Here is a 27607-nt window from a genome sequence, read left to right as displayed (position 1 = left end):
CTTTGTGATGCTCTGATATCCATATGTTGCCATTTAAAAGGTACTTTTCTTTCCTTGAATTATTTAATTTTGGGATTAATTTGATTGTGATGGGACTCCTCATGTCAATAACCACAAACAGCACTCTTGGTGATGGGTGTTTACAGAACTTATTCCTGTATGTTAAGTACTAAGTTATAATTAAAATTTATTTGATTACTGTATTATTCTTGTACAGAAAATGTTCCATCAAGTTAAAAATCTCAAAGTTGAGAATTAACTTTATCTAAAAAGTGAACTTTTCTCTTATTGAAGCAGGGGGCTAATTGAACAGATATGAGCTTGAATTTGGCACTTGAACTGTTGTGGTGTAAATAAATAGTAAATATTCCTTTGGAGGTCTGGCAAAATTGCATTGATTGTTCTAAATTTGCACTTCCTGGTGCATTGTTCTTTGAAATCATAAGCAGGAGAAACTTCCCGAGCTATAACAAAATATAGCATGTTGGTATTTTGGTGGATGACTTTTGTTTTGAATCTGGCTGGTTTTTAGTTCTCTGTCAAGGGTTTTAGGTGGAGATTCTATTGTTAAGGTTTAATATGACCATTGGAATTGCTGTCCTTAAATTACATGTAATCTTTTGTAGACAGAAAGCCCTAAGTATATATTCTGGAGACAGTATACATTACCAGTTTAGTCTTAAAATAGAGATTGAAAGCAAGGGAGAAAATTACAGAAGAAACATTTGATTAGGTAAATTTCAAGGCTGTACTTGACATGCAACAAACTGTAAAACTTTCTTAAAATAACTGAGTAGTCCTTTGCTTAGAAATATTAATTCAGAATCTGAAAACCAGGCTACTGCCACCTTTCCCACTGAAATTTAAGCAGTAGCAATTCATAAGAGAGAGAAGTGCCTATTATTTTGTTGTTATAGGCCTGTTTCCCTCAGATAAAGCTGCTCTAATTTTTGCTAAAAGTATTGGCTGCCAAACTGCAAACGATACTACTGAGACAGATGCAGTAATTCAGCAGATTTTTGGAAAGGTAGGAATTCATAAAAATTTTAGATTAGTTTTTAGATTGCTTCACCATGCAGATATTATCAGAAAGAGGAAATTGTGGTGACTTACAAGCCTAGTGACTTAGGCTCTGAGGTTCTGGGGCATTTTCTCTCTGGGCTGGAGAAGATTAAAAAAGGAGCTTTCCCATTTTGTTTATGTGCTAACACCTATGTGCTTTGCTTTTGCTGGAGAAAGCTGAGCTATGCACTGTGCTAATGATTTGTATCAGTGGAATGTGAACTACCATCATCTTTTATTCTTAACTCCACAGATGATTTTCAGCAGCTCAGCTGCCTTTTGAGAGCATTTCCCTTAGTGTGGAGTAGGGAAGTAAGAGAGGTACCTTGGATCTAGCAACAGAAATATTGAGGCAGCCCAAAAAATAATCCATAGAACAGTTTGGAAGAGATCTTGAAAGGTCATCTTTTTTTCATTCCCTCTGCAGTGAGTAAGGACATCTTCAATTAGATTAGGTTCTCAGAAGCCCATCCAGCCTGACCTTGAATGTTTCCAGGGATGGGGAATCCACCACCTCTGCACAACTTGTTCCAGTGTTTCACCACCCACATTGTAACAACTACATTTCTTATATCTGATGTAAATTGACCCTCTTTTAGTTTAAAACCATTACCCTTTGACCTATTACAACAGGCCATGATAAAAATAATATTACAGTGTGGAATATAAAACACAGCTGAATTCAAGGGAAGTTTTGGTATTAGGTCTATTGCATCATAGCTGCACTATGTCCTAGAAGACACGATCAGATTGATCTCCTTTCTAAGAAATGGACTCTAGACTGGCAAGAAACATTAAAAACCCCAAGGAACTATGCAGACAGCTACACATCTATATCTCAGATGTGCTGTGGCTGGGCTAGGTTATGGTGCTTGTGTCCCTTTTTCATGTCTCTGTTATGGACCTTTCTGTTATGTTTGTGTAACTCTTTGTGAAACCACACACAGAACAGATCATGGAGTTGATCCAGGACAGAATTTGCTCAGAAGGAAGGATTACTTTTAGACCTTTATGCAACTGAGGAAACAGTTGGGTGAGCACAGCAAAACATCTGGTGCACCACTGAAGAGGAGGGAATAAAATCCTCTGGGGCTGTCAGTTAAATGAAAGGAACTGCAAAGGTTACAGTCCTGAATATGCTTGCAAGACATCACAACTGTTAGACTGATGTTACTGTGATCAGTAAGATTTAAAACGAAAAATTGCTGTTATTCCCAGCTCCCAGAAAATTTCCATATAGATCAATGAAATGGGCAAAGGATGGGGAAAAGAGATGTCAGTAATGGCTGCATTCATGTGGTGATTACTTTTCTTGTCTAATGAAGAGTGTGTTATTACTATTTTAAAACAGACGTACCCAGTGTCTGCCACTAGGTTAAGGATAAAAATGGAACTCCTGTATAGCTTGCATCTAACTCCAAGCAGAAAACTAGGAAAATGTTAAATGAGTGTTTATATTTGTAAATGCGTAACTCTACTTTCAGAAAAAAATGGAAGTTCAGAAATAATTTATGCATCAGGAAACTTTTTTCTTTCAGGACTGAATAATGGAAGTGTACCCTCAGCATCGATTGCTTTACCTTGCTGCTTATTTAAGAGACAGGAAATTCAAAGTGTGTGTACACAAATATGTAAATGAATATACTTATTGTGGAGGTTGCTTAAATAATCAAAGGAATCTGACCTTGTGTTTTAAAAATTACATTGTGATTAGGGGTCAGTGACTATATGTGGCCCTTCTGAAAAATTATGGGAACATACTTGCATGGGATTCTCCAAACCAAAGTATGCTGGTGTTACTCCACATGCTGGATGAAAGAGAAGGATTTTTCATAGTGAAACTCCTAGACATTGATTCCCCAGCTATTAACATCATGCTTCCCCTGCATGTATGCACTTGTGGAGGAAGACTGTGAGCTGGAGGTGAACGGCATGGTTATTAGGAAAGAAAGATCTGAGAAATCTCTAGTGCGCACAAATGTCCCTTGAAATGATCTGATTTTTAGTCTCTACCAGAGAGATTAAATTGTATGTGTGACCATGCTGAGATACTAAGTCTGTTCCTTGCTCTGCAAGATAGCACACACTGAGGCTGTTGGCCATCCTGCTGATTCAGCTCTCAGACCCTGGTTTTGACTGCTTGATACACTACATCTCCAAACTGCTGGGAGTATTGATTTCCCACTGGGATTCCTAAAAGCTTGTATTTTACACAGGCTTACAGTCACATAATGTGTCTTCTGGGCTGTAGTTTTGTTTTAGGCCTGCTCAGTGTTAATGTAATTGGGCTGAAATAAAACTATTTGTGAAGCTAGAAGACTTTTATAATGACCCGTACAAGTCTTCTCAGTTTGGTGAAAGAGACTCTCTAGAGTTCAAATGATCCATCTTTGCTATTAATTCCTCATAGAGTTATGGACCCATCTTAAAGGGGAACCTTACAGCTGTTGTAAAGAATTACCAGCACTGTAAGTGAGGCTGAGGCTGATGACAGGTTAACTTTTTGTAAAGTTAGTCCACCTGAGTCTAATAAGTGCAGATGTGGTATGAGCCTTGCAAGTGACAATCCCATCTAGCAGCAGGCTGCATCAAATATAGGTTTCAGGCTTCGCTGGCAGGTAATATCACTCTAACTGAACTGACACATTTGAACTGACTTTAAATATCTTACATTATTGATTGCTTTTCAAGACTTTATGTGTGTACTTGTGGTAATTATTTGTAGCGTCACATAGCAAGAACTATGATAGGATTTTACATAAGTGTCTAGTAAATCAGAAACTAACCCTCCTAACTGAAATTGGGTAGAAGTTGAGAAGGTTTATGCTTCTATTTCATGAGGTGCTACTGGACAATTCCTTTTGTAAAATCATGGCGTTTATATCTCTGAAATTGCTTTCTTCTAGTGTTTCGGATAAAAGCTTTTGATCTTGAGCAGTCTCTACAAGAGGTAACAGAGAGATATGAGAAAGAAAAGCAGAAAAGAAAGGCTCTACATAACAACTTAATTGTAAGTATGTTTAATAACAGAACATTGGCTTATTTTGTTGAAACTATTCCCATAATTTCCTCACTAATATAAGTAAAGAATGTACTTCACATGGGTATATCACTTGCCCCAGCTGTTTGTATATGTGGTGTATATTTGCTGAGGCACATTTGTCTTATACTAAACTCCACTCGTTTCTTTTTATACAAAGATCTTCCAAATGCACCTGTGACCTCTTGCCCTAAGGATTATCATCCATTTTGAATAGTGGACAAAAGTTGAGTTACTTCATCCCCTTCTCTAAATTTGCAGCTTCTGAAATTATTTTAAAATTCTTAAAATTATTAACTTGGTATTGCAAAGTACTCATCTTTTATTTCTCCAAATATCTCTGGCTGTATCCTCCTTAGCCATTAGTGATGGTTCATTTGGGATTAATTTTTCCTATTTGTACTTTAAATTTACTCTTCCTGCCATCCCCACAAATGACTAGTGTTGAGTTTCCTGATTCAGGACCTGATTTTTAGAAACCCAAGCCTCCTTCAAACAATTTTTTTAAAATTTTTTCTACCTGGGGCAATGAATCTCTTTGTTAAAAAGTACATGCCTTCTAAATTTTCCCTTGTGTTGCAGTTTGCTGAAAGGATATTCCCCAGAGCAGTGGTGCATTAATACCAGTGGTCAGTAGTCCTCACAGGCAAGCTATGTTCAGTCATACAAAATGAGAAGAACTGATCATCAACAAAATGGAAGCGATAAGTCTAAAATGGCCTACAGTGAAAAATCAGCTACAGGCTTTTTAATCATATAGGAACACAGTGGAGACGGAAATAAACAACATATTTTATATTCCATATCTTCCTTAGGACTGGTGGAAGAGAAATGGACTGTGTAATGTTGTCTTGTTGAGTTAATACAGGTATCTGAAAAAGGTAAGGAGGAAGGAGAAAAAGGAAGGGAAGAGAAAAATGTCTCAGAGAGTTGTTTTTTTTTTTGTCCATATGAACTGGAGAGGGCTATACAATTCCAGTGCTCTGAAGAGCTCATACCTCCTCAAGTACTTTCTCCTACCTTACTAAGAAAATTTGTATTGACTCTAGTCTTCCCCCCCAGAGTCTGGAGCTATAATATGGTAAACACTGGCTTTCTTAAACATATTCATGTCTGTTTGACAAACTTCAGTAACTCATGTTAAATATTTCTTAATACTCTTATCCCAGGAGCTGAGAGGAAACATCAGAGTCCACTGCAGGATTCGACCATTGCTACCTTTTGATGATGCTGCTGGACATTCAGTATCACAAGACAGGTAATCCGTTTTGCTTGTATTAGATCCTATCTGACTCCTAATTCAAATACAGAGAAAACAATAGTTATGTTTATATGAGAATAACTGTGTCCTTGATTTTTCTGGTTTTATGTGTGTCGGGAGACAATGATGATATCATAAAAACTAATTGCTGTTTTCTTTCTCCTGCTAAATTGGCTCTAGCCAATCTCATCCCCCTGCCTAAAAGTATGTCTATCTCAATAGAAAGCCATGGTTGTTCTGCCAAGCCAGGATTATCCTTGGTTTGGCAGAAGCAACACAGCTGCCATCAGTTTAGAGTGTATTCACTATCCTATACAAATTCTGGGATGCAGTAATGTGAGAGCTGCCAAAAGTCGTGGGTAGAGAAACACACTCAGCGTTACAATTGTTTTGAAATGCTATAGAACACATTGGCTGTCACCACAAACATTGGTAATTCTATTTCAGTCTAATTTGGCTCTGCATCCCTAATTTATAAAACGTTTACTGTAATTGATGTGTCAAAACATTCCAAGATCCAAAAGGAAAAGAGGATTAGATGCAAGTATCTGCTTAACAGGCTGAATTCTCCATAGATGACTAACATGAAAGAAAGCAGAGATTGAAGTATATACAAAGAAAGAAAGAAGGGGAGGGCTAGGTGGGTGGCTAGAAACCAGTAATATTATCATTTGCTTTATCAGTAAATAGCTGATTTGGAGCTTTCTTTTACTGCCTGGTAGTTCTAAAAGAGTACACTCAGTGTTTTAAAGTTTATTAATTTTTGGCAAATCTTACAAAAAAAATAAAAGGATCGTTTTAATTGAACCAATGTCAAACATAACAGACAAGATATTTCAAGAAGCCTGAAGTTGAAACTTGCATTAACCTGTGCTTGGTACACCTGGGAAGGAACCCACTCACTTTGTTGCAGTATGAAATAGTGCAATCAGGTGCTGACTTGCAGTGTAAAACAGGATGGACTGGGCCAAACAATTGTTAAGGGTAACTTTTCTTAATGTATCAATAAAGTAATTTAAATAAAACTTACCTATAAAACTATGGACTGATTCTCCAAAAACTTGCACACATAAATAGATTTATACACTTTAGTAATCCCAGTCAGTGTTTGGACTAATCATGGATTCGAGATCAGAGAAAAGAGGGTGTTTTTCACACTAATTTTCTGAAATGAAAGCCTCTTGTTACAAGCTCATGCAACAATCTCAAAATAATAGAATGGCTTGCATATGCATTCATCTTAATTTGGTTTGTTCTAAATGTCTTTTCTAAAGCAGATTATTTTGCTTGATTGCACTTTAATTTGTTCTTTATTCAAAATTAACTGTGGTGTTAGTATGTACATAGGGTACAATAATACTTCAGACAGTGTGTAGTTCACAAACACTTTAAACATTGTTTTTTTCTCAGCTAGGTGGAAGACTTACAGTTTGAAAACTACCTCTTTTCCTGCATTGATGCTTTTTTCTTCCCACACAGGCAAAGAAACTTTTCAGAAAAAGCAGCATATGCAGCTGATGATGTGAGTATTTGATGGTGGAATTCAATAGCACATTCATAGATACTAGAAGAAGAAACAAGAGGGGCCATGAGAATAATGAGTTTAAAAAAGCCGAAACAACAAGTTCAGGTGGTGCTTAGATTTGATTACCCATGGGTGCAATAGCAGGTGATTTGTGCTATTTCCATCCTGACTCTTTGTAGTGGTAATAGCTTGGAGCTTCTCCTGGGGCAGCCATCCTTTAACTGATGGTTGAATGTTTGCATCAGTCAAACTGCTGCTGACTTCCTGCTGTCAGTCCCTTTGAGCCACTTGTATGTGCTGTAGCTATTTCCAAAATTATGTCAGACTTTTTTCTAATTTTACTATTGCAACACAGCTCATGCATTAGGACAGAAATCTGATACCTCATGAACCACAGCAGGCTATGTGGTGCTGCAGTCAAGCATGTTAAAGTATCCTGGCTTAGATCCATTGGAGGAAGAATGGTCATTGAGGCTGCAAATCCAAATGACATTCCAGCATTAATTGAGGCCATTACCAAGATATAAAATTTAAAAAGGCACAGTAGTGTGAGCTAAGGTCAAATATTAACTTGGATTTTAATTTTCATAGCTGCTATAGTTCTTAGTTGACTGCTCACTGTTACATGGTGATGAACCAAATTCTTTTATAGTGTAGTGCATAAAATATTGCTGAAGTGACCTACAGTATGTTATGCATTTAAATCTCCCAAATTATTGTTTCATTAGGCAGATCTCACTTACATAATAAGGATATTTATATATATCCATATCTATATGTGTGCAATTAGGTAACTAATGGAGCTCATAAAGAGATGAAGAAAGAGTAAATATGCCAGGAGATAAAAAACAGATCTGTAATGGTAGACATAGTATTCTGGATATCCTGACACTTTTATTGTACTATAAAATACCGCAACCATTTCTGACCTGTTAAATTTTATTGCATAAGGATGAAATTAGGCAATATTTAGGTTTTGGATTATTTAATATAGATATCTGATGTATTACAGTATTGGTACGTTTACAGGCAAGGCAGTGTCTACTTACTTATGCCAATTTATGAGTTTTAGTTTGTATAAAAGAGTGACTTTCAATATGCTAATCTTAAGAAATATTTCAGGAATATAAATATAAGCATGGGCTTGATTGAGAGATGAAATTTGCCAAATACTAATATCTTGGTTTTGAAAAACACAACATAGACTTCAAATGTTTTATTGGTTTGCCTTGACATTTATTTAGTTGAAATACTTTCCAGTTTTGATCAAATACCTGAAGTCTTTATGTTGAGTATGAATTATTCATATTATGAACAATAATTCATAATATTTACTATGAATTTATCATTCTTTAAGAAAAAATTGTTACAAGAATCCTTCTTAGAAAAAGCAGTTGATTTAGACTAATCTTACAAAAGTAAAGGGAAAACAATGTTTATTGCCTGTTTACTTAGCTGTTAACAACTGAAGCTGTTATGCTTGTGACTAGGATAAATATGCAATTTTGAGATTAAAATATGGGGCTTGACTTGAGCTTTTAGGTGCAACACAGTCAAAGATTATATTTCTGGAAACAAGTTAACCATTTCCCAGACAACAATTTAAAGGACATTTTAGATCAAGGTGAAGGAAGACTGTATGTGGTAGAAATGCTGAGTTTATTAGTTTTGCCTTTTAGATCATGACTGTCTCTCCAGATTTTTTTCCTGAAAATACTTTGTGTGTAACATAACCAGGCAGTTATTTGCCATGATTGTGTTAGAAAGCAGAGCCACAAATGACAACCAGATCCACAGAGACTACATGACTTCCATTTAGTCTCTGTGGGGTTTGTTTGTTTGTTTATTTGTTTAGAAATTCATATCATTAAGACACCTGGTCTTTTCTAACATATTATTCCTCTTGTCTAGAGAAACATTATTCTGATTTTAAGTCTAAGAAAGGCTTAAGATTTTACTAGATATACAGAAGAGTATTGTATTTCAGTTTTTGTGTTACTTTAAGATTTTTGAAGTATTTTTGTCCTGTGTATGCTTAGCTCCTCAACATAACATTAACAACTGTCTGAGCCTTTCTTCTGAAACTTGTGCAATAACCATGGAGAATGAGTATACACCACACATCAAGTTGAACCACTCCACACAGATTAAGACACTGAACAATGCTAGTATTGTTACTACCTGAGGTGATGAGCAGATGAGGAGGTACTGAATGCACAGACTCTTCCTGACAGCCCAAGGGGGAATGAGTACAATCTGAAATACAGGAAATTCAGCCTAAACATGAGAAGAAGCTGTGAGGGTAGTCGAACACTGGCACAGGTTGCCCAGAGAGGGTTTGGATCTCCACCTTTAGAGAGATTCAAAACCTGACTGGACGTGGTCATTACAAATATTCATGTGAAACTTCTGCCTATTGATAGGCAATTCTTTTGTTTCTATGTTGTGCAAATAGAGGGTTTTTTCTCTTATTTCTCACCTTAGAGAAAGCTGGTCTGCAAGTCAATTTGATATCTGAATCAGAAATGTATTCCATAATTCTGTATGTTTTTCAGCTTTTTCCTTTTTCCTTCCCCCAGAGCCTGTTGGTTACTGATCCTATTAGAATTTTTGTGTCAGGCCATTTTGTAGCAGAGTACTCAGCTAAATTTGCCAGTGCCCAACAAAAAAAACCTCTCTTTTGCAATTTTTTTGTGCCTGTAGTTGCAGTTGGGGTGCTTGTGTTTACTTGCCTGTGAATTTCTAGGTCCAATAAAAAGTTCAGGTAAGGTTTGGATCTTTCTCTTGAATTTAAGTGCATATTTTGTGTTGGTTGTTATTTAATAACCTGAATGAATGTTTTGAGATCCTTTGTTATGGTTTGCAAATTCACTGCATTATACATAGTCTAAGGCCTCATGAATTGATGACTGCTGGACAAGGGCCTTGGACTTCCTGATCCTTAAAGCTGTCACCAGATACATTAGGATTTATGCATATTTGGTTTTGTGTGTGTGTCTGTGATATTAAGTATAGATAATTTGCTTTTTTTCTCTTAGGAAACCGTCCTTGTGAAGTGTAGCCGTCCTGGTCATGCCTCAGTAAACAAGACTTTTCAGTTTGAGAGGTGGGTAGTCCTGTGTAGCAATCTGAAAATCTGAATTGCTGGAAGATTTGTGTAGTGAAGACTAATTTTTTTTTTAGTTTTGGCTGGGTTTTTTGAGCATGGGACACAGAAGGAAAATTGTTGCATTTTTTAAAATGTGAAAATTATGTTATTCCCAGAACAGAATAATGCATTTCAGGGAATAGATAACAGTCTTTCCTCTCAGTAAGACTTCTGATACGGCTAAGTTTGAAACCTTTATAGAGACTTCCTTGACTCTTTTCAAAATCTTTTGCTGTCCTGATCCTTGCAACATGTTGCAAGTTAGCAGACTGTTTTAAATTAAGAAAGTGTTTGGCTTGAGTATTTAAAGGGAGTTCATAAGAAAATAGGGCCAAATTTTTTAGCAGGGCCTGTTGCAATAGGAACAGGAGTAATGATTTTAAACTAAAAGAGGGTCAATTGAGACTAGATATAAGGAAGAATATTTTCACAATGAATGCGGTGAAATGCTGGAATATATTTCCCAGAGAGAGCTTAGATATCAGATTCCTGGAAACAACTGAGGACAGGTGATATGGGACTCTGAGCAACCTGATCTAGTTGATATCCCTGCTTATTGCAGGGGGTTGGACAAGGTGACCTTCAAAGGTTTCTTAAAACTCAGACAATTCAATGGTTCTGTGAGTTGGGGTGGATTGCAAGATTTCAGCATTAGACATAGAGCATGACTTTGGTAGAAACTGGGCTGAGCACTTGTACAAGTTGATGTTTGAACAGCCTGACCAGAGGCAGCAAGGCAAAGCAGTGGCGTGGGAATCAGAGCTTCCCCAAGGAAAGGCTACAGTGGGACTACTTCTGTATTAGATAAAAAATCCACAGTCATAAATTGGATTTTGAATGCACCATTTGTGATAAGGGTGTTGATGGGATACCAGAGTCACTGCCAGTCTGTCAGTGAGACAGAAAACTGCTGGGAGTTAGGCTGAAGGGTGCCTTCTGTTCTCTCTTGAAATGGTGCTGGCCTGGACCTCTGAAAACAGGAATGAAAAGTTAAATAATACAATGAGAACTCTGTAAATGAAGAAATACAAGATTTCACCCCAATGACTCTTTCTAATGCAAACTTTGCATCTATATATTGCAATGACTCAAGAGGCTGTCGACCCTGAACCATTATAAAACCCTCTGAAAACAGAATACAGGAGGACAATTTCATGCTTCCTTGCCTGAAGGCAAAACTTGATTTAAAGTCAGATGTACCTGGCATGAATTATCTGTCCTGGTTTAAACTTGGTGTCTGAGCCTGTTCAGCTGAAATTCCTGTAGGGTTGCTAAACGTGGTTAGTCACTGCCCCTTTCCTCAAGGTTTTCTTCTAAAGTGCTGCAGTTTGCTACGCACAGGAGAATGGGGATGGCTGTCATGTAGGCCACCAAGCACTTAAAAAATCCTGAGATAATGCAGATCCTGGGGGAGCTTTACTGATCCCACAAATTATAGAGCTTCTTTGATTCAAAGCATATGAGATCTCTTAGGATACCTGGCCCCTCGTATATTGATTGCTAAGGTACTCAAAGTAATTCCTTTCACTCTTCAGCTGTACCTAACTCAGCCATACCAGTTGAAGTAAACAGAATAATGCTGGAATTCAAGTCTGTAGAGCAGCACAGTTAATGGTATTGACACAGGACTCCAGAGGTGCTGTGATTCTGGAAATGTGGTGTAGATCCTGGTAATCAGGAAAAGGGTTAAAAAATGTAAATCCCCCAAGGAATGCAGTTCTCCAGGAATGTTTTTTTAGTGTCCCAGTACAGCTATTTTTTTATAAACAGAAAAGCATATGTTTCTTATGAACTCTAAAATGTTTATTTTTTTAGCAATGTTTTATGGAACTAATAAATGTCAAAATATTTTATTTCAGCTCAGGAAGAAAATTCCAGCTTTCAACATGTTATGCTTTTATAATTATATTGGCAAATCAGTTAGCAAAATAAAAAGGAAGCTCAGAATTTTCCATGTGAAATTCACATTAATCAGTACACCGGGACAAATCTATCATTTTGGTAAAAATACATGGGGTTTTAGAAAGAGATTCTTTGGATTTGCAGCATCTTTCATGATTTCAGATAGATAATGAAGTGGGTGTCCATGCTTCAGCCAAGGCTGTGGTTACAGTGTAGCATAAACTAGTTCAAGATTACTTTAAACCTCTTCATTTCAGTATGGATAGCATTTGAACCACAGCAGCTAAGTAGTGGCAGTAAAACCGTTTAGGAAGTTGAGTAAATATTTGAGTAGTTACTGTAATGTGGAATCACATGCCTTTCCTCGGATCAGCTACTGAAGCCTGACCCTAACATAGCTGTATTGACCCCAGCTGTGGCTGCACTTGGAAGAAATGGCCTCGAGCTGCACTAGGGCTTAGGTGTGTGTTCAGCCTGTGCTCAGGTTGGACATCAGAAAGATTTTCTTCACTAGAAGGGCACTTTAGCACTGGAACAGGCTGCCCAGGGAGGTGATGGAGTCACCATCCCTGGAAGTGTTCAAGAAATGGCTGGATGTGACACCACCTACTGCTATGAGTTAGTTGGCAAGGTGGTGTTCAGTCAGAGGTTGGAGCTGATGGCCTTGGAGGTCTTTTCCAAGCTAACTGATCCTGTGATTCTACTTTGCTGTGCAAATGAGCTGCTAAGATTGATTGTGGTTGGTGGGGTTGTGGGTTGTGGCCAGTAGCCATGTGTTTGCTTTCTTAGGCAACAAAAGTCATCAACTGTGAATGTTTTAATCTTTAAAATGCCTTTCTTAGTATTTTCTCTTCTTTTCCTTTTTTTTTTTTTTTTTTTTTTTTAATTTACATAGTAGTTCTGAGGTGTTTTGATGAGTGAAGAAAAAAATATTTCAATACATACTGTTGGCGACTTAGTTGGTTAAGATGGAGAACTGGGTCCTAATGAATATTTCATCAATTGTAGATGGTAGATGAAGCAGAGAAAAGTGTTTGGAAGTGCTTTTGCTCTTTTATATTGACCTTGCAGACTGGATGTACAAAGTTTACTGAAGCATATGCTCATGTGCATGCAAAGCAGGGACAGTTATTCAGTGCCTGTGTCCTCCCAGTCCAAACTGTGCCACATCCCTGCATATTTGTTGGTTTCTTAGTGCACTATGATGGCATGTCAATAGAATGGCAATACAAGCACTATTTGTCTATCAAGCTAGACAAGTGCTCCTTTCCTGATTAAAGAGAGTACATTTTCATGCAGCTTACAATTAGTTTGTGGATCATGTTGCCACAGGATGTTGCTCCGGGCCAAGAATTTAGCAAGATGCAGAAAGAAACTGAATGCTAATTCTAATAATATTTTTTTTGAAACAGAGATTCAACTCATATTTCAGTTTTGAGGCCAGTATACAGCTTTTAAGGATTAGGATGAGGAACAGAGATGAATTATTGTGTCTCTGGCCACCATATTGTTTCTTGTTCCTTCCTCTGTCTGTTGTCAGGAAAAATGCTGAGTTCAGTGCATTGGCTCCAATTCTGTATCTGTTCATCAGTGATCTGTCTGTATAATCTTATTTATGGAGAGCATGAATACAAAAACTCTTATTTGTGCAGTCTATAGACTGTACCAGACAGATCATGGTCAGATATACAAAGAGGCTTGAGTAAATGCTGAAGAGCACATTTTGTCTTTATTCAGTTAACCTTGTAGTATCCTGTACAATCTGTGGGATACTCTTAAGTGAAGTGTATGGGTGTACTGTATACACAGAGAAGTGACTACACTCTGTAATGTTTCCTTCTACCAAAATTCCTGTTTCTAATTAGCCATTTTGCTATGAGCTTTAAAGAACATCTATCATCTATTGAAAAACAGTGTAAGACAAAAAAACCCCAACAAAACACCACAGAAAGATACCAGAAAAGAAAACTTTTTCAAAAGATAAACATTCATACCTCAAATATTTAACTGTGGGTAATGACATTCATGTTTCAGATTCTGTTCATCTTGTATAAACAATGGGTGCTGCAGGCTGTAATCTTGGGGAGGATAGATTTTTGGTGTGCTGCAGTTAGGGATATCCACGTTTTATGATGAGAATTTCCTCTCTCTGATTATTTCCTTTTTTCAGGTCTTGATTTTATGTTGTACAAACCTGAAAGGATTGGAGGAAAGATTTCTTTGAAGATAACTGTTGGGTTTTCTTTCTCCTTGCATTCAAAAAACATATGGAGTTGTTTCAGACATCATTGTATTGGCCCAAGTATTGAACTGTCATTGCTCTTTTCTGAGAGCTGGAATAACTCATGCAATTTAATTGTCTTCCATTCTGTTTAAAAATAAGTCTGCACTCCATATCATTATGTAAAAGAAAATCTTCCCTTGAGTGAGAAGTGTTGATTTCAGAGTTGGTAGTTCACCAGGGCTGGGGATAATATTGCCCACAAAGACAGTGCATCCTTAAACATGACCTTCAGGAGCATCCTGATTTCTGCTGTGCCACTCAGTCTTCTGAGACAAGTCCTCAGCAAGTTTGCAGTCTCCATCCCTCCTATTTATTTCCCCCCAAACTTTACCCACGTCTAAAGGGCAGTACAACCTGACCACTCTCTTCCATAATGTGATATATTGGAAGCCCAGGTAGCAGGGCTATTTCATGTTCTAGTAGGTGGGGAAAAGTTGCAGGATCCAGTACAGCCTAAAAAAAGACTCTGTGTGCCGGAGGGGCAGGCAGGAGGTTTAGGATGAGCTCAGAAGTCCACAAGGGTATACCTATGTGTTGTTCTCCCCAAAATGCACAACAGCTCCCAAAATGTGAATGAGAACTTTGGAGTTCTAATTTTCATTTCTCTGACACAGAAATGTCAGCAGGTCCCAGTTTTTATGTCACTGGCCTACAGTTTCTATGGTCTGTGTTCTTGTGACAACATTTATATTTTTTCTTTGGTTAATCATTGTACTTTGTTCCTCAGAGTTTACAATGATTTGGAGTCTCAAGATGCAGTATTTGCAGATGTGGCCCCTTTGTTAACATCTCTCCTGGATGGGTAAGTTAAAAGATTGCAGTAAGAAAGCTAAAGTGCAATTAATCTACTGAAATCTATCAATTGAAAAAAAAAAAAACAAACAAACTTAATAATGGTGATCTAGTCAAGCTTTATGGCTTTCATTTTCCTGTTTTCTTTCTGCTCACCACCAAGTGAACGTTGTTTTCCAGTATAAACAGTGAAAATAAGATTAATCAAATTTAGCAGAGCAGGCAAATTAGTAAAAATAAAAGGAAAAATCCACAGTTTTTTTTCCTCTGATCTGCTTCTGTCAATCTGATGCTTTTAATGAAAGATGTTGTCTTTTTTCTTTGTGTTCTTTAGGTTATGTTTTATAACTTTTCCAGTTGCAGACACTGTAAGATACATCTTTTCCAACAGTGTGTTCACTGTGAGCGTTGTGTTCAATGTGAAAGGCCTGCTGGGGCCACTCTCTGTTCTGGTTTTGTGTCCAGCACAGGCCATAGGAGGTGGTGTGATCTATTCCTGGTTGAACCAGAACTGGGCATTCTCAGTCATTCTACAGCTCCTTCAGGCACTGGGGTAAAACAGAATTGTGGTTTGAATACAAAATTGATCAGTAACAAGAACTAACTAATGCATGAAATTACTTCTAGCTACTGAAGCTCATCAAGTATGATTTTTCATAAGTACTGAGCTAACTTAAGCTACTCTTTCAAAGAAGCTTTGATGTGCATATTGTTATAATTGTTGAGGATTGAACTGAGTTTTACATGTAACTTCTCTGCTCCTTTTTCATCCCTGTTCCAATACCACTTAATTATATGGTAGGGCTCTCATGGACCTTTTGCTCCCTGCAGAGGAAAAGACAGTCCCTTTCCATTCACAGTGGCAGAGTTAACAGTGGCAATCTTTGTTCCCAGGAGCCTGCACACTGAAGTTTCCAAGTTTCCTTTCCTTAAAACCATCCTAGAAGAGGTATCTAAAGATACTGTGAATATTGGGAATTCCGTATGCCACAGAGAGGCCCCGAAGAGCTCCCTGGCTGAGGGAAGTCATAGATTGCATTATTGTTGTTTGCCAGTGATGAGTAACCACAGTTTCTTTAGCTGATCAACCTAGGGATCACGAAGTTGCAGAAGTTTAAAGAAGTCTTAAAACTACTGCTTGCTCTCCCTACTTTTACTTTTGCAAAAGTCATAATTTTGCCTCGGTTCAACACATCCCTTAAGCATCTTTAGATGTATCTGATCCGTACCTTGATGTTCTGTACTTCCCACATACTAATTTTTACGTGGGGAGAATCCTGTCCTAAAAGCTAAGACTTTTGTATTCAGTTAGGAAATGTTCTGTTATTGAAAACCAAAGTCCTGTCTTGTTCTTCCAGAAGTGCTGTTTAAACAGAAGCAGATTCTCAGGAAAGGGGAGTCTGTGCATATGAGCACAGCAGCCTTCCCGCTGTAAATGGGAAACAGACATACTTAGTCTGAACCTTGAACTTCTTTGCTGCTTCTGATTGTTTTAGTCTGGGTTCCAAAGTGGTCTGTAACAACTTTTAGCTTGAGTAGATGAAAGTGTTTTCTCCTTTTCCTTATTTGTTCTATGTTTTTTCTTTCTTAATGGATTGTTTCATTTTTCACTACAAATATACAGGAAGAAAAGATTGTTCCATATGTAAACCAGACAATGTATAGCAGTCTTCAAAGTTTGCCATGAGCCATAGAGGGCCAACAAGGGAGTAAGATAACTTTTCTTTTCTCTGCAGCGTTAAAGAATCCAGCTTGTTTGTTTGTTTTAAAGAATGAATTTCTCCTCCTTTCATTTCCTTGAACAGTGTTCTCTCCGAGGGTAAGCTAGAGTGAACACCCACACTCTTTTCAGGACAGAAGTGCTATGAAGCTATTGGTATTTTAGCTTGACAATAAGAACTTTTCTAAACAAGAATATTACTTTTATACGTAATATTGTGGAGAAGGAAAAATATCAGGGCACATAGGTGAATCATAGTCAAAAACCTTCAGACTTCTGTATTTGAAAGCTTTATGCTGGAGCTAGAACACCAATGAAGTAAGCTATAATAAATAACTATCATTATATAGATAAATATAAAGTAATCTGCTGCTTGTCCTCTCGTTGAATCCCCCAACAACTCATTATCTCCTCTACCTACTTAGATTTGATACTGCTTTGGCCAGTTTTGGCTCATTTGGGCTGACTGAAACACTGTTTTGGCTTTGGCAGAGAACTTACCACTGACTGATACCCGACTTGCACCTCTGTCTTTAATCTTACAATCCTCTGCCCACTAAACTTCTAATTATATAATCTGTCTCTTGTCAAAACTATTTTTTCCATGATGCTTATTGTCTAATTAAGGAAAATTTAAATAGCTAGACTATAGGGAAGTCCTTTAGGAGAAACTTCTAAAAATATTAATTCTGTTTTTCCTAAGGAAAAACATCTGGCTCCCTTTTTGTTCCAAAGATCTGTTTAATTTTGAGATAGGGATAGAAATCTCAATAAGGTTAGTCAGGCAGCATGTATGAGGGGTGGAACTGTGAAAATTACTCATTGTTAGTCTAGCTAAAAACCACCAAAATTTGTGGGAGCTCTTCTATTGAGTTATGTCAGCAGTGAACTCTTCAAGAAATCTTTCATTTCAGATTTACAGCCCTAATTGCACATTTAATTTTACTGTAGTGCTCTTTGTTTTCAATTACAGTTATCTCCTTTACTTCATCAAATCTATGACTAGACTCATATTTTATCCTCTGCAGTGCATGCTAAAATCTGGAGGGACCTTACTATAGATTCATTGACTGCAGCTTTAACTTCACATTCCCAGAAAGGGTACCCAGGTATTTTCCATGTGGCTTATCAGCCCACATTTCTTTCTAACAAGTGAAAGCTTTCAAAATAATCCCCCTGAAATAACTGCTTCTAGGTATGTTTAATATGCATGTAAGTATTTAATGACTTGAAACCATACATTCAAAACAATTAAATGAGGGGTGTTCATTGAAATATCCTGGCTTGTGCTTGAAACTACATTTTTGATATGAGGAAAAGCATCAGATAATCAAAAGCAGCTGTTTCAGGTCTGCCCATAGAAGAGGTGGCTTAAGCAGTGAAATTTTATTCCCTGGCAGAACAGAAGCAGGCTGGTTCTTGCAACTCTCTAGTAGAGCAGAAGTTTCTGCAAACTGTGAAGTACTTGTGTATGAAGGTTCTGCTAATGTTGTATCTCCAAACAAGCAGGATTGTCCAGGGAGAGAGCAGTCCTGTCAGCATAAATGCATGTCTTCCAAGGGTTTGGCTGGCACAGTACTGTGGTCAACATCAAGTTCCTGGCAGGGGCAGTGGAGCAGGCACAGCCAAGCAGGGCAAAACTTCAGCTGCACAGCACAGTGTTGGTCCTCCACACAAAGCAGTACTGTGGCTGGATGCATCTGTATCCACCCACTTATTTTGCTTAAGGTGTTGACTTTGATCTGATTGTGTTAGCAACATACTTTCTAGATAGGATTCGTATATCTCAGCTCAGATCCTGGTGGCACAGACTCCATAACAGTGCTCGCAGCTGTGAACAATTCCTCTTCTATTATTATTTTCAGTGCAGCCAAGAGACATTTTCAGAGATCTGTTCATTAGACATATTTGCTTGTCTACTTCAGGAGATGATGCTTCATAGGTGCCTGTTCTTCTGCACTGATATTGTGCATTTTCATTTTTACCTGCCCTTATCAGAGCAGTTCCTGCCCCCTTTGTTCCAGAGTAGTCATTGTGTGCATGCTCATTCTCAACTGCTGCTCTTGGTGTAAAATTTATGCCTCCTATTCTTAGGGCTGTTTTCTCTGAGGACTATGACTGGGGAGCCTGCCTGAAAAAGGCTATGAGACATGAAGAGTTCCCAGCTGTTAGGATACAAGTGCAGCGGTTTGCAGCACAGCACTGTAACACAAATCAAGCCCAGAAATGGTTTACTTTGAAATGCTGTACTGTAAACTGCAGTGGTTCAGGAGCTGATTAAAAAAAGAAGCTCAGTAGTGCAAAAGCTGAAAGTTGGGCAGGCAAGGAGGTCTAATGGCATCAATCATTCCAAGATAAGGATCCTTTAAACTTCTACTTAAAAGCATCCCTTCAACTCTGCTTAAAAAGTAAAATCTGTTTAAGTGATGTTATGAACAGTAATTACTGTCGGACCTTGAGATCTGCAGAAAGAAATCAGGAGTAGCATTTTTATTTTCTTGTTTGTGTTCCTAAATTGTTTGGAGTTTGATTTGCCACCTAACAGACACATTTGGTAATGGTAAAATAAATTAAAGCATTTCTGTTTTTCAGGTACAATGTGTGTATCATGGCTTATGGGCAAACTGGAAGTGGGAAGACATACACAATGTTGGGACCACAGTTAGAGGGGAACTTAGCATTCTCCCTAGAAGAAGAATCAGAACTTGGAATTATTCCTCGAGCTAGCCAAGAAGTGTTCAGGTAAAAACTAAGTACAGCCTTGCTGTCAGTGGCAGTCACTTTAAACTGTATAAAGGGTGAAATAATGTTAGTAACATATTCATCGTTACAGATTTCAGCTTCACAATATTTATAGCTTCTCTGACCACCATTTGATATTTGAGGTTCTATATAGATTTCTAGTCTCTCCTGCTTAATCCAGTTTTCTAAAACAATAAGATTATGCAGTTTTACTGTGTGTTAGCTGTCTATCTGGCTTTTGGACTCTGATTAAACTTTTGTAAATATTTCAACCATAGCTGTAGGAGTCCAAAAGATAATTAAGTTCCAAAAAGTTCTGTGAAAATTGACGACTGGAATACATGAGGAGGATTTAGATTAGAATGCAGTCCCAAGGAAGAAGGATAGTAAAATTTTTAACTACAATCTGTTCTTGTTTTAAGGGTTTAGATTTCTTTTAGTTGAACCTAATACACAATTGAACTGATATGCTGCTATGTTATAGTAGAAGTTAGAAATTTTTCCAGCTAAGCCTGTTTGTTTTGGAGAAGGGTATAAGCTAAATCAAAGAACCAATTTTGCAATTAATTGTCTAACTGTAAATACTCTCCTGAATAGAGAAGCCCTTAATTTATGGATTTTCTGACACTGAGAACAGATAACTTTTTATAGATATAGTTTCCCATCTCTGTTCATTGCTTGCACTCTGCCAGATTATATACTCTGAGCTCTGAGTGCAGTAACTGCCAGCAGAGAAATAGTATAAAAAAAAATCCTGAGGTGGGAGGCTAGTGGAAAAAACTAGCTGGCACAGCTGTTTGGAAAATTAAATTCTATTTACTTCTTCAAGTATAAATAAACTGTATATGCTGATTCTTCAAGTTAACATTAGCATATGGATGAGGTAATTTCATGGCTGCAGATACTTAGTAAATGCTTTTATTAGATTGTAATTATAATAAAATTAAAGAATAGATCTCTATTTACAGTTTGTTCATTTGGGGTTTGACTTCAACATTTTTGGGCTTTTTTCTTGAGATTTTTTTCTTTTTTTTAATTTGCCAGACTTATTTCAGAAAAGCCACCAGGAAGTTACTGGGTTGAGGTTTCTGTTGTAGAAGTGTATAATAATGAAATTTTTGATCTTCTGGCCAAAGATGGTTATGGAAAAGTGTTTGGCATCAAACGTGATGTTGTCACAACCAGAGAAGGGAAGAGCGATGTGCCACTGCTGACGCACGAGTGAGTACCCAGCTTGTTCCTACCATCCAAACACAGTCTGGTGTTAATGCCATGTAAAGCTGTGACAAAACTGCATTATAAGCACCAGATTGCTTCTTAACAATGAGTCCTTACCATATGCAAAGGAATGCTTCTGTTAGCTCAGCCTATTAGGCTGCAGTTGGCTGCAAATGTCAAAATACTTCCGGAAATAACTGTACAATTTGAATTATACTCCTGTGTTAAGTGCCTTCCACTCAGAATGACTGAAGATTGCTGCAAATTTTGTTGTTGCTGGATCTATGGCATCTTGTCAGCTGTAGAAAAAGAAGGGATAATCTAGTCACAAAGCTCTTTCCATTCAGTCTTACTGAATCATAAAATTTACAGATTATAATAGAAATTTACATACCAGTTGCCAATAGGCAGCTGGAGGGTGTTAGCTTTCCCTTTGTGCATTGGAGTTGCAAAAATTTAGTAAAAGATTTTAAGTGATCTTTTAATACAAATACCCATCCTAATATTGCTTAATGTTCTGTCTTCATAACTGGAGGTGTCAAAGCTGGAATTCTTGTGTTGACATTTGAACTGGTAGGTCTTGAAAATCAAGGTTCTTCAAACTAAAAGCTAAGAAGCAGCAAAGCTTCTCACCAATCACTTTTAAGCTGTACCTTCCCAGCACTGGTGTATGCCAGGTTTGATCCTTATTTACACAACTTGACAGTGTAGGGAGAGCTAGGGGTATTTAAGGCTACAACCATACTTACTTTAATGCCTTCTTTTACTTACTAAGCATTATGAAGATTTGTTCTAGTACTGATGGGAATGATTCTTGGCATTACTAAAGTGTGGCATACGAAGCAAATGTACAGTGCTTTCTTCTTATACATATAAAAAAACTTACCTTGGGTAATTAGTTATTAAAAAGCATGTGTTCACAAAATTTCATCTATTAACAGGAGGGAATCTGTTTCAGGTGCTTCATTTTAGCAGTGGCTGTGTCATTTATCATAGAATGTCCTGAGTGGGAAGGGGCCCACAAGATCATTGAGTCTAACTCCTGGTCCTGCACAGGACAGTCCCAAGAATCCCATTCTAGTCTCTGGGTGAAGAACCTTTTCCTAATATCCAATGTAAAGTTCCCCTGACACAACTTCTGGCCATTCCCTTAGGTCTCCAGAGAGAAGATGTTTGTTCCTGCCCCTCTGCTTCTCCTCACAAGGAAGTTGTAACTGCAATGAGGTCTCCTCTCCTTCTCCTCCAGGCTGAACAGAGCACATGACCTCAGCTTCTGCTTATGTGGCTTCCCCTGTAGGCCTTTCACCATTTTTGTGACCTCTCTTTGGGCCTTACGCTAGCAGTGTCAACATTAGCTAGAAAAAAAATAACTTAGGATAAGCAGTACTAGTAGCACCAGAGAGGTGATGGTACCCAGTGGAATTAAACTGGACATCTCTCTGTGAGCACCCAGCATGAGAACAGATTCCAGAAGGGAGTATGTGCATTATGGAAATGTCACATAAAGAAGTGTCCTTCTCCTTGAGTAACTAATGTTTGTGAAGAGAAACATCTTGCTCTATTGAAATGTTTAGAACAGCATTACTGTTTTCTATGTTTCTGAGGAAATGTGATGTTTTTCTTTGCTTCTCTGTAATAATTCTTGTTGTGGTCTAATCTCTACTTTTCTAAGAGGAATTAGAAGTCAGATATGAAATGCATCCCATGCCAAATAAATAAAATGCACCATCAGTGGAGATAATTTTGTCCTGTGGGACTTTGTCACATAAGCAGACCAGTAGTTTGTTTATGTGGATTTAATGCTATTCCCAGCAAGCCTGATAAAAATACAAGAATGTACTGGAGGATTGTGCAAGCATACTTTTATTCTACCTAGTGATATCCATTTATTGATTTGTACTTTCTAGCAATTTAATTGCTCATGGAAAAGTGTGAGCTCAGAGAAATTGTCAAGTAGTTTTCTTCACTGTGGGAGCTATAGGATTCTCCTTTCTTTCTGTGAAATAATAAGCACTACAATATTCTCAGAAGGATTAACATTTGTATCTGGGGTTTGACTGCTCTTTGGTCTTGAGGTTAAATACAATTTCCATAGAAATTCTGCAAGCTTGATTGCACTCTGCTCCATAAAAACATGGAATGAATGAAAAGTGACTGGAGCTTAAAGTGATGAATCCTTTTGCCCTCTCTGTCTGTATTATGCTGACAAGTGAGTTTGTCTCTATTCTTGTATTTCCCCGACTGTGACTCTACTCCTACATTGAGTATCTAATTAAGGCTCTGCTGTCCAGGGAATGAAAAACTCCAGAAGAGGCTGGGAGCAGAACTTAGCCTGTGTGTACTGAATCTTTCTTGGAGGAGCTAATCTTTTTCCTTTGACTAGACAGGAAAGGAGCCATATGACTTAGAAAGTGAAGACGGGTGCATGTAGTGTAGGCATGCTGGGAGTTGAACTTTCCCTGTTTCATCAAAACCTCCAAGTAGTTTTTAATTATGGTATTTCAGTAACTAAGATGCTGGCCTGGCATAATTTTATTCCTGAAAAATGCCTATTCCACTTCCCAAGGGAGCTTTGCATAGTTAGTGGGTTACCCATCTCTTTTCATAGGTTTTTGGGAAAGGTAGAGGTGAGAAGCAGTGGGACTTGTGCCATAGAGACAGAAAAAAAGAAGCTGCAATAAGGTTTCATTTGTCCTTCTAGTTAATAAAATGGCTGCTCTGTTTATTTCTGTGAATTTTAATTTATGGCAAAGGAACCTGGAGCCTTGAACTAAAACTCTTAAAAGCCTCTTATCTCAATCAGTTAATACGAAATTCTAATGCAAACATAAATAAAAATATGGACTTGAATCTCAATTACAATGCAAGCAGTGAAGAAAGTCCAATTCATAAACAGGTTATATTAATAATTACATAGAAAGGTTAATAAGAAAAAACAAACCCAAACAAAGTAAAGGAACCATTGAGTGAGGCCACCCAGCTGCCCAAAATCTAAAGTAAACAGCTGGTGCTTTGAATAAAAACACATCCTCATTTATGATAATATTTCATCTAGAATATATTGGCCTGCTGGGTCTCATTGGCTTCTCCACATATCCACTAAAGTACAGTAGTCTCTTTCCTGCTAACATGTTCATCTTACTGAATCACAAAAACCTCAGTCTCTTTCTTCTTTTATAGCTTGGTTGACTTTGGAGAACTTTCAGCATCAAATTTTTAACGTAACCACAACAGGACTTCTCTTTGTAGAATCTGGTCCTGGAACGTGCGGCACGTAGAGCACGATGAAGTCGCAGAGATTATACTAAAATATTATTTCTGTCACTCCTGTGAGGAGCTACAGTGCCAAGCTCGCCACACTGGGCTGGGGCTGTGGCTTGTCTTCAAAGGCAGCTGCAGCTTCCCAGCCATAGGTGACCAGCACTGACAGCACACCCTGAGCCCTGCCTTACTTGGCAAATGCAGGGATGGGGCAGCAGCTTGGAGCACTGACCCTTTGCCAGCTCACAGCAGCAGCTTGCAGAAGCCAACAGCCTGGTGCTGTATCCTAGCCAAGGCTGCTTTCTTGTCAGGCCTTCCAGTCCTGGCTGACTAGCCACTGGAAGATGTAGTTCAAGGCTTGGGAAGGCAGGATGTGTGCCTCCTTGGATGTGAAGCAATTGCCAGATCACCCCAGTGTCAGGCTCTGACTGTAGGAGCTAGAGCCACTGGTTCTCTGCTGTCACCAGGTCAGATAAGTAGGAGACATCCCCAGTGGGTGCCTGGATGCTGGCATGTGTGGCTCAGGATTGACAGGGGAAGTCTGTAGTGATTATTTACCTCATGCAGCCCTGGATACACAGGGATCTGCACCAAGATGGCTCCTTCTCCTAAGTGCCTATAGATATGGTGTGGCCAAATGCTTTTCTGTGCTTCAGATGCCTTTGTTTTGTTTTTCGAGGAAATTGTTTTAGTTCAATATAGTTTTTTCTTTTCTTCTTCTGTCTCTAAACTCTTCAAGTATGGCATAAAATAAGTTTGTGCCTGGTGTGACTTTTACTGAAATCAGACAAATCTAAGTCATAAAGAACTTGCCTTTTATCTCATGCTTGCTTTTGCTGACTGCAGTGTTGTGGAACCAAGCCTGTGGCCCATCATGAGAGTTATTAATAGTTGTGCTGTTACAGAGCTGACCAGGCTATGATACCCAGTCATAATTTATATCCCCTCCTAAAAACAATTGTTTATGTGTTGTACCTTCAATGATTATTGAAGGCAACACAGTGAAAGAAAAGGGTAGGCACTCTTATCTCATTTGTTTTAAACATTGCAAACCTAGGGAAAATCATAGTGGGTTTTTTCTTTACCTAACCAGTTTATTTCATTTTCTGTATTTATTTCACTGTGTGTGCTAGGTCTTTGCCCTTGGATTGATCATATTTGCAGTACTTCCTTTAACAGGAAAAGAAAATAGATAGTATGACATAAATTTATAAATATAAATTTATGTCTATTTATTCTAATGTTGTGCTCATTGAGCAGTGGAACTGGACTTTTTTTTCAGGGATTCTGGATTTAATTTCGAATGTGAAATATTACTTCCAGAGGCCCAGAGAAATTTTGGTGGGTATTGCCTAATTCTGTACCTAAGAAAATGAGCTACCTCAGCATAAATTGGAAAAATCTACTTCTGTAAGACCAGAGATTCCAGCAATGTCTAGACCTGTATCTTTTCTTCCCAAGTAATAGAAATGTCTATTGCTTCAAGAGGTGGACCTTGCTCTGGACCTGCAAGGCTGGCAGGCCACTTCTGCAGCACTTTCAGAACTGCATCACAGCTTTTGGCTTGAATTTTCATCTTTATCCCACCTGAAAATGTCTAATACTGTTGTTTGTGCAGCTCAAAACTGAGAGTAGTATAAGGAGAAGAGCAGGAAAGTGGAAATGCTGAGGTTCTCATTCAAGTTGTTAGCTTTGTTGTGTGATTTTTCCTGCCAGTCAGTTAAATATCTTTTCTGTTTCTTTACTTCTTAGGACTGTTGAAAATGCATCTGAATTTTTGCATCTAGTCAACAAAGGCCTACAGCTGAGAGTCACACACCCAACACTAGTGCATGCTCATTCCTCTCGTTCTCATCTGGTAGTGACACTGACCATAACCACAGTTGTCTTTGGAGATAACTTTGGTAAGTAGGATGTTACTAAAATACATCTAGAGACAGTTAGTTTTAGAAAAACAGTCTGTGGACTGGGAGGTTTTCATACTGCTTTTTTTCCTTTTTCCCAATGTTTGATACATTCCCTCAGTTCTTTTCCATTTTTCTGACTTCTACATTCCTTCTTAAATAAATGCTAGCACTAAATGTTTGAATGCTAGCACTTTTCTTTGTATGCCTTGACTTACAGAGTTGTTGAAGGTTTATTGCATGAGGTAAATAATGAATAAATATTATCAGAAAGTCATAAGATAAGGTATGAGATAGTAAAGATCTTGATAAGGTATATACTCAAAGTAGTTAAATCACTTAGAATGAATAATTACACATCATACAAAGTTTGTGGTTAAGTTAACCATAAATTTTAGGGATCATCATATGTTTTTGGTTGAGAAAGAATTAAATTTATTTACTCTCTGCCTTGAAAAAATGTCCCTTAAATTCAAAATCTTTTGAACTTTTAATAATAGGCCACTGTATGAAAAGACAAAATATTTGTCCTATTTACTATGGCAACGTTGATATTTCTACTTTTCACTACCACACCAAGACTTACCAGTTTTCTTGGTTGAGGAACAATTTTCTTTTGGGGCTCTTGGGAATAACTTTATTTTCTTTTGCTCATGTTATAATTAGGCTCTCTGCTTTCAGTGCTGTGGTCCATCTCCTCCATACTCTGCAACAACAATAAGATTTTAAAAAGCGGGAAATATTTAACATTTTTTCCCTTAGATTGCTATCAGAATTTAAACCAACAGTATCAGCAAAGCAGAACAAACAGTGCCCTCTCTTACCTATTGGCCTTGCCAAAAGACACAGTTACTTCACAAGTTGCAGCTCCAGCATTCCCGATGTTAACTCTAGCCAGCTTCTGATTCTTGTCTAGTAGACTGATGGTACTTTTTGAAACTCACTGCTTGCACCATTAGCACAGCAGCCATCTTGTCTAGTCCAGAATTCTCTTTGCCACTTCTAATTGCAGCCACCCCACCATGCCATGTTGCGTGGCAGCAAAGCTCTGCAGCAATGTCTGATTGTTGCTGAATGCAGGCACTAGCTTTTGACTCACAGCATATGGGTGAAGATGTGCACTGTAAAGAAACAGAGCAGCACTGCAGCAGTGTGTGATAGCACTGCTTGCCTTGTTTAAAAGGGAAGGATCCTGATTTTAAAGCCATTGTCAAATATCTCAATGTCAGATACCTTAGTCACTAAATAAAAAGCTGTAAAGTCTGTGATGAGTTCTGCACCTCAAGCCAGGGTTGACAAGCCAGCACTTTTTCAGGTTTGATTAATTATTTTAGCATTTTGATCAGTATTATCTGTTGTTTGAGGAGTGCTGTTTCTAAATTTTGTTGTCTAAAACTGAAGAGCAGTGAAAACACTTAGTTTGACACTATTTGGCCTGAAGCCATCTATTCTGTGTAAACCAACACAGCTGCTCTGCCTACACAGTGAAGAGCTGGCTCAGGGTTTAGCAGCAGCCTACTTGGAGAAGTGCAGAGCTCTGTACTTCTCTAGTGCAAGTCAGTCTGCTCCTTAGTCAAGTTTTGCAGTTGGAAACTTTCTACTATTCTAACTAGAACTCTGTAAGCACCCAAGGAGGTCTGTTTTCTCTATGACCTGTAGCAGAATGTGCTTTTATTTTTTTTTGTTCTTTCAGAGAAAGAGATAGATGAAAACCAGAACACTTAAGAAACAAACAAACAAACAAACAA

General features: G+C 37.9%; 1 protein-coding gene and 1 long non-coding RNA gene across 9 annotated transcripts in view; one reads left to right on the top strand and one right to left on the bottom strand.

Annotated features, from left to right (window-relative positions):
* Positions 1-27607, bottom strand: part of LOC130250954 (uncharacterized) — a 42140-nt gene that overhangs the window by 1050 nt on the left and 13483 nt on the right. Inside the window, exons 2-7 of one of the 6 annotated variants that reach the window (XR_008840073.1) lie at positions 26446-26565; positions 20898-20993; positions 13933-14042; positions 10880-11006; positions 9070-9144; positions 6791-6927 (exon numbers count right to left, since the gene is read on the bottom strand). This is a non-coding gene — a long non-coding RNA (uncharacterized LOC130250954). Of the gene's footprint in view, positions 1-6790; positions 6928-7014; positions 9145-10879; positions 11007-11592; positions 11704-13932; positions 14043-20897; positions 20994-26445; positions 26566-27607 lie in introns of all 6 variants that reach the window. The other 5 variants (XR_008840078.1, XR_008840077.1, XR_008840075.1 and 2 more) reach the window with 5 other exon arrangements.
* Positions 1-27607, top strand: part of KIF25 (kinesin family member 25) — a 40747-nt gene that overhangs the window by 8084 nt on the left and 5056 nt on the right. For all 3 annotated transcript variants that reach the window (XR_008840072.1, XR_008840071.1, XM_056487170.1), the window contains exons 5-12: positions 3969-4072; positions 5272-5360; positions 6843-6885; positions 9927-9994; positions 14950-15024; positions 19327-19476; positions 20521-20697; positions 25708-25859. Coding sequence is in view for 1 of the 3 variants with exons in the window: in XM_056487170.1 (XP_056343145.1) it covers positions 3969-4072; positions 5272-5360; positions 6843-6885; positions 9927-9994; positions 14950-15024; positions 19327-19476; positions 20521-20697; positions 25708-25859 (858 nt within the window). In the remaining 2 variants the exon portion in view is untranslated. The remainder of the gene's footprint in view (positions 1-3968; positions 4073-5271; positions 5361-6842; positions 6886-9926; positions 9995-14949; positions 15025-19326; positions 19477-20520; positions 20698-25707; positions 25860-27607) is intronic.

This window comes from Oenanthe melanoleuca, chromosome 3, assembly GCF_029582105.1.
Source record: "Oenanthe melanoleuca isolate GR-GAL-2019-014 chromosome 3, OMel1.0, whole genome shotgun sequence".
Lineage (NCBI taxonomy): Eukaryota > Metazoa > Chordata > Aves > Passeriformes > Muscicapidae > Oenanthe > Oenanthe melanoleuca.
Note: the sequence above shows the minus strand (reverse complement) of the source record. Positions and strands in the feature narration are given on the sequence as shown.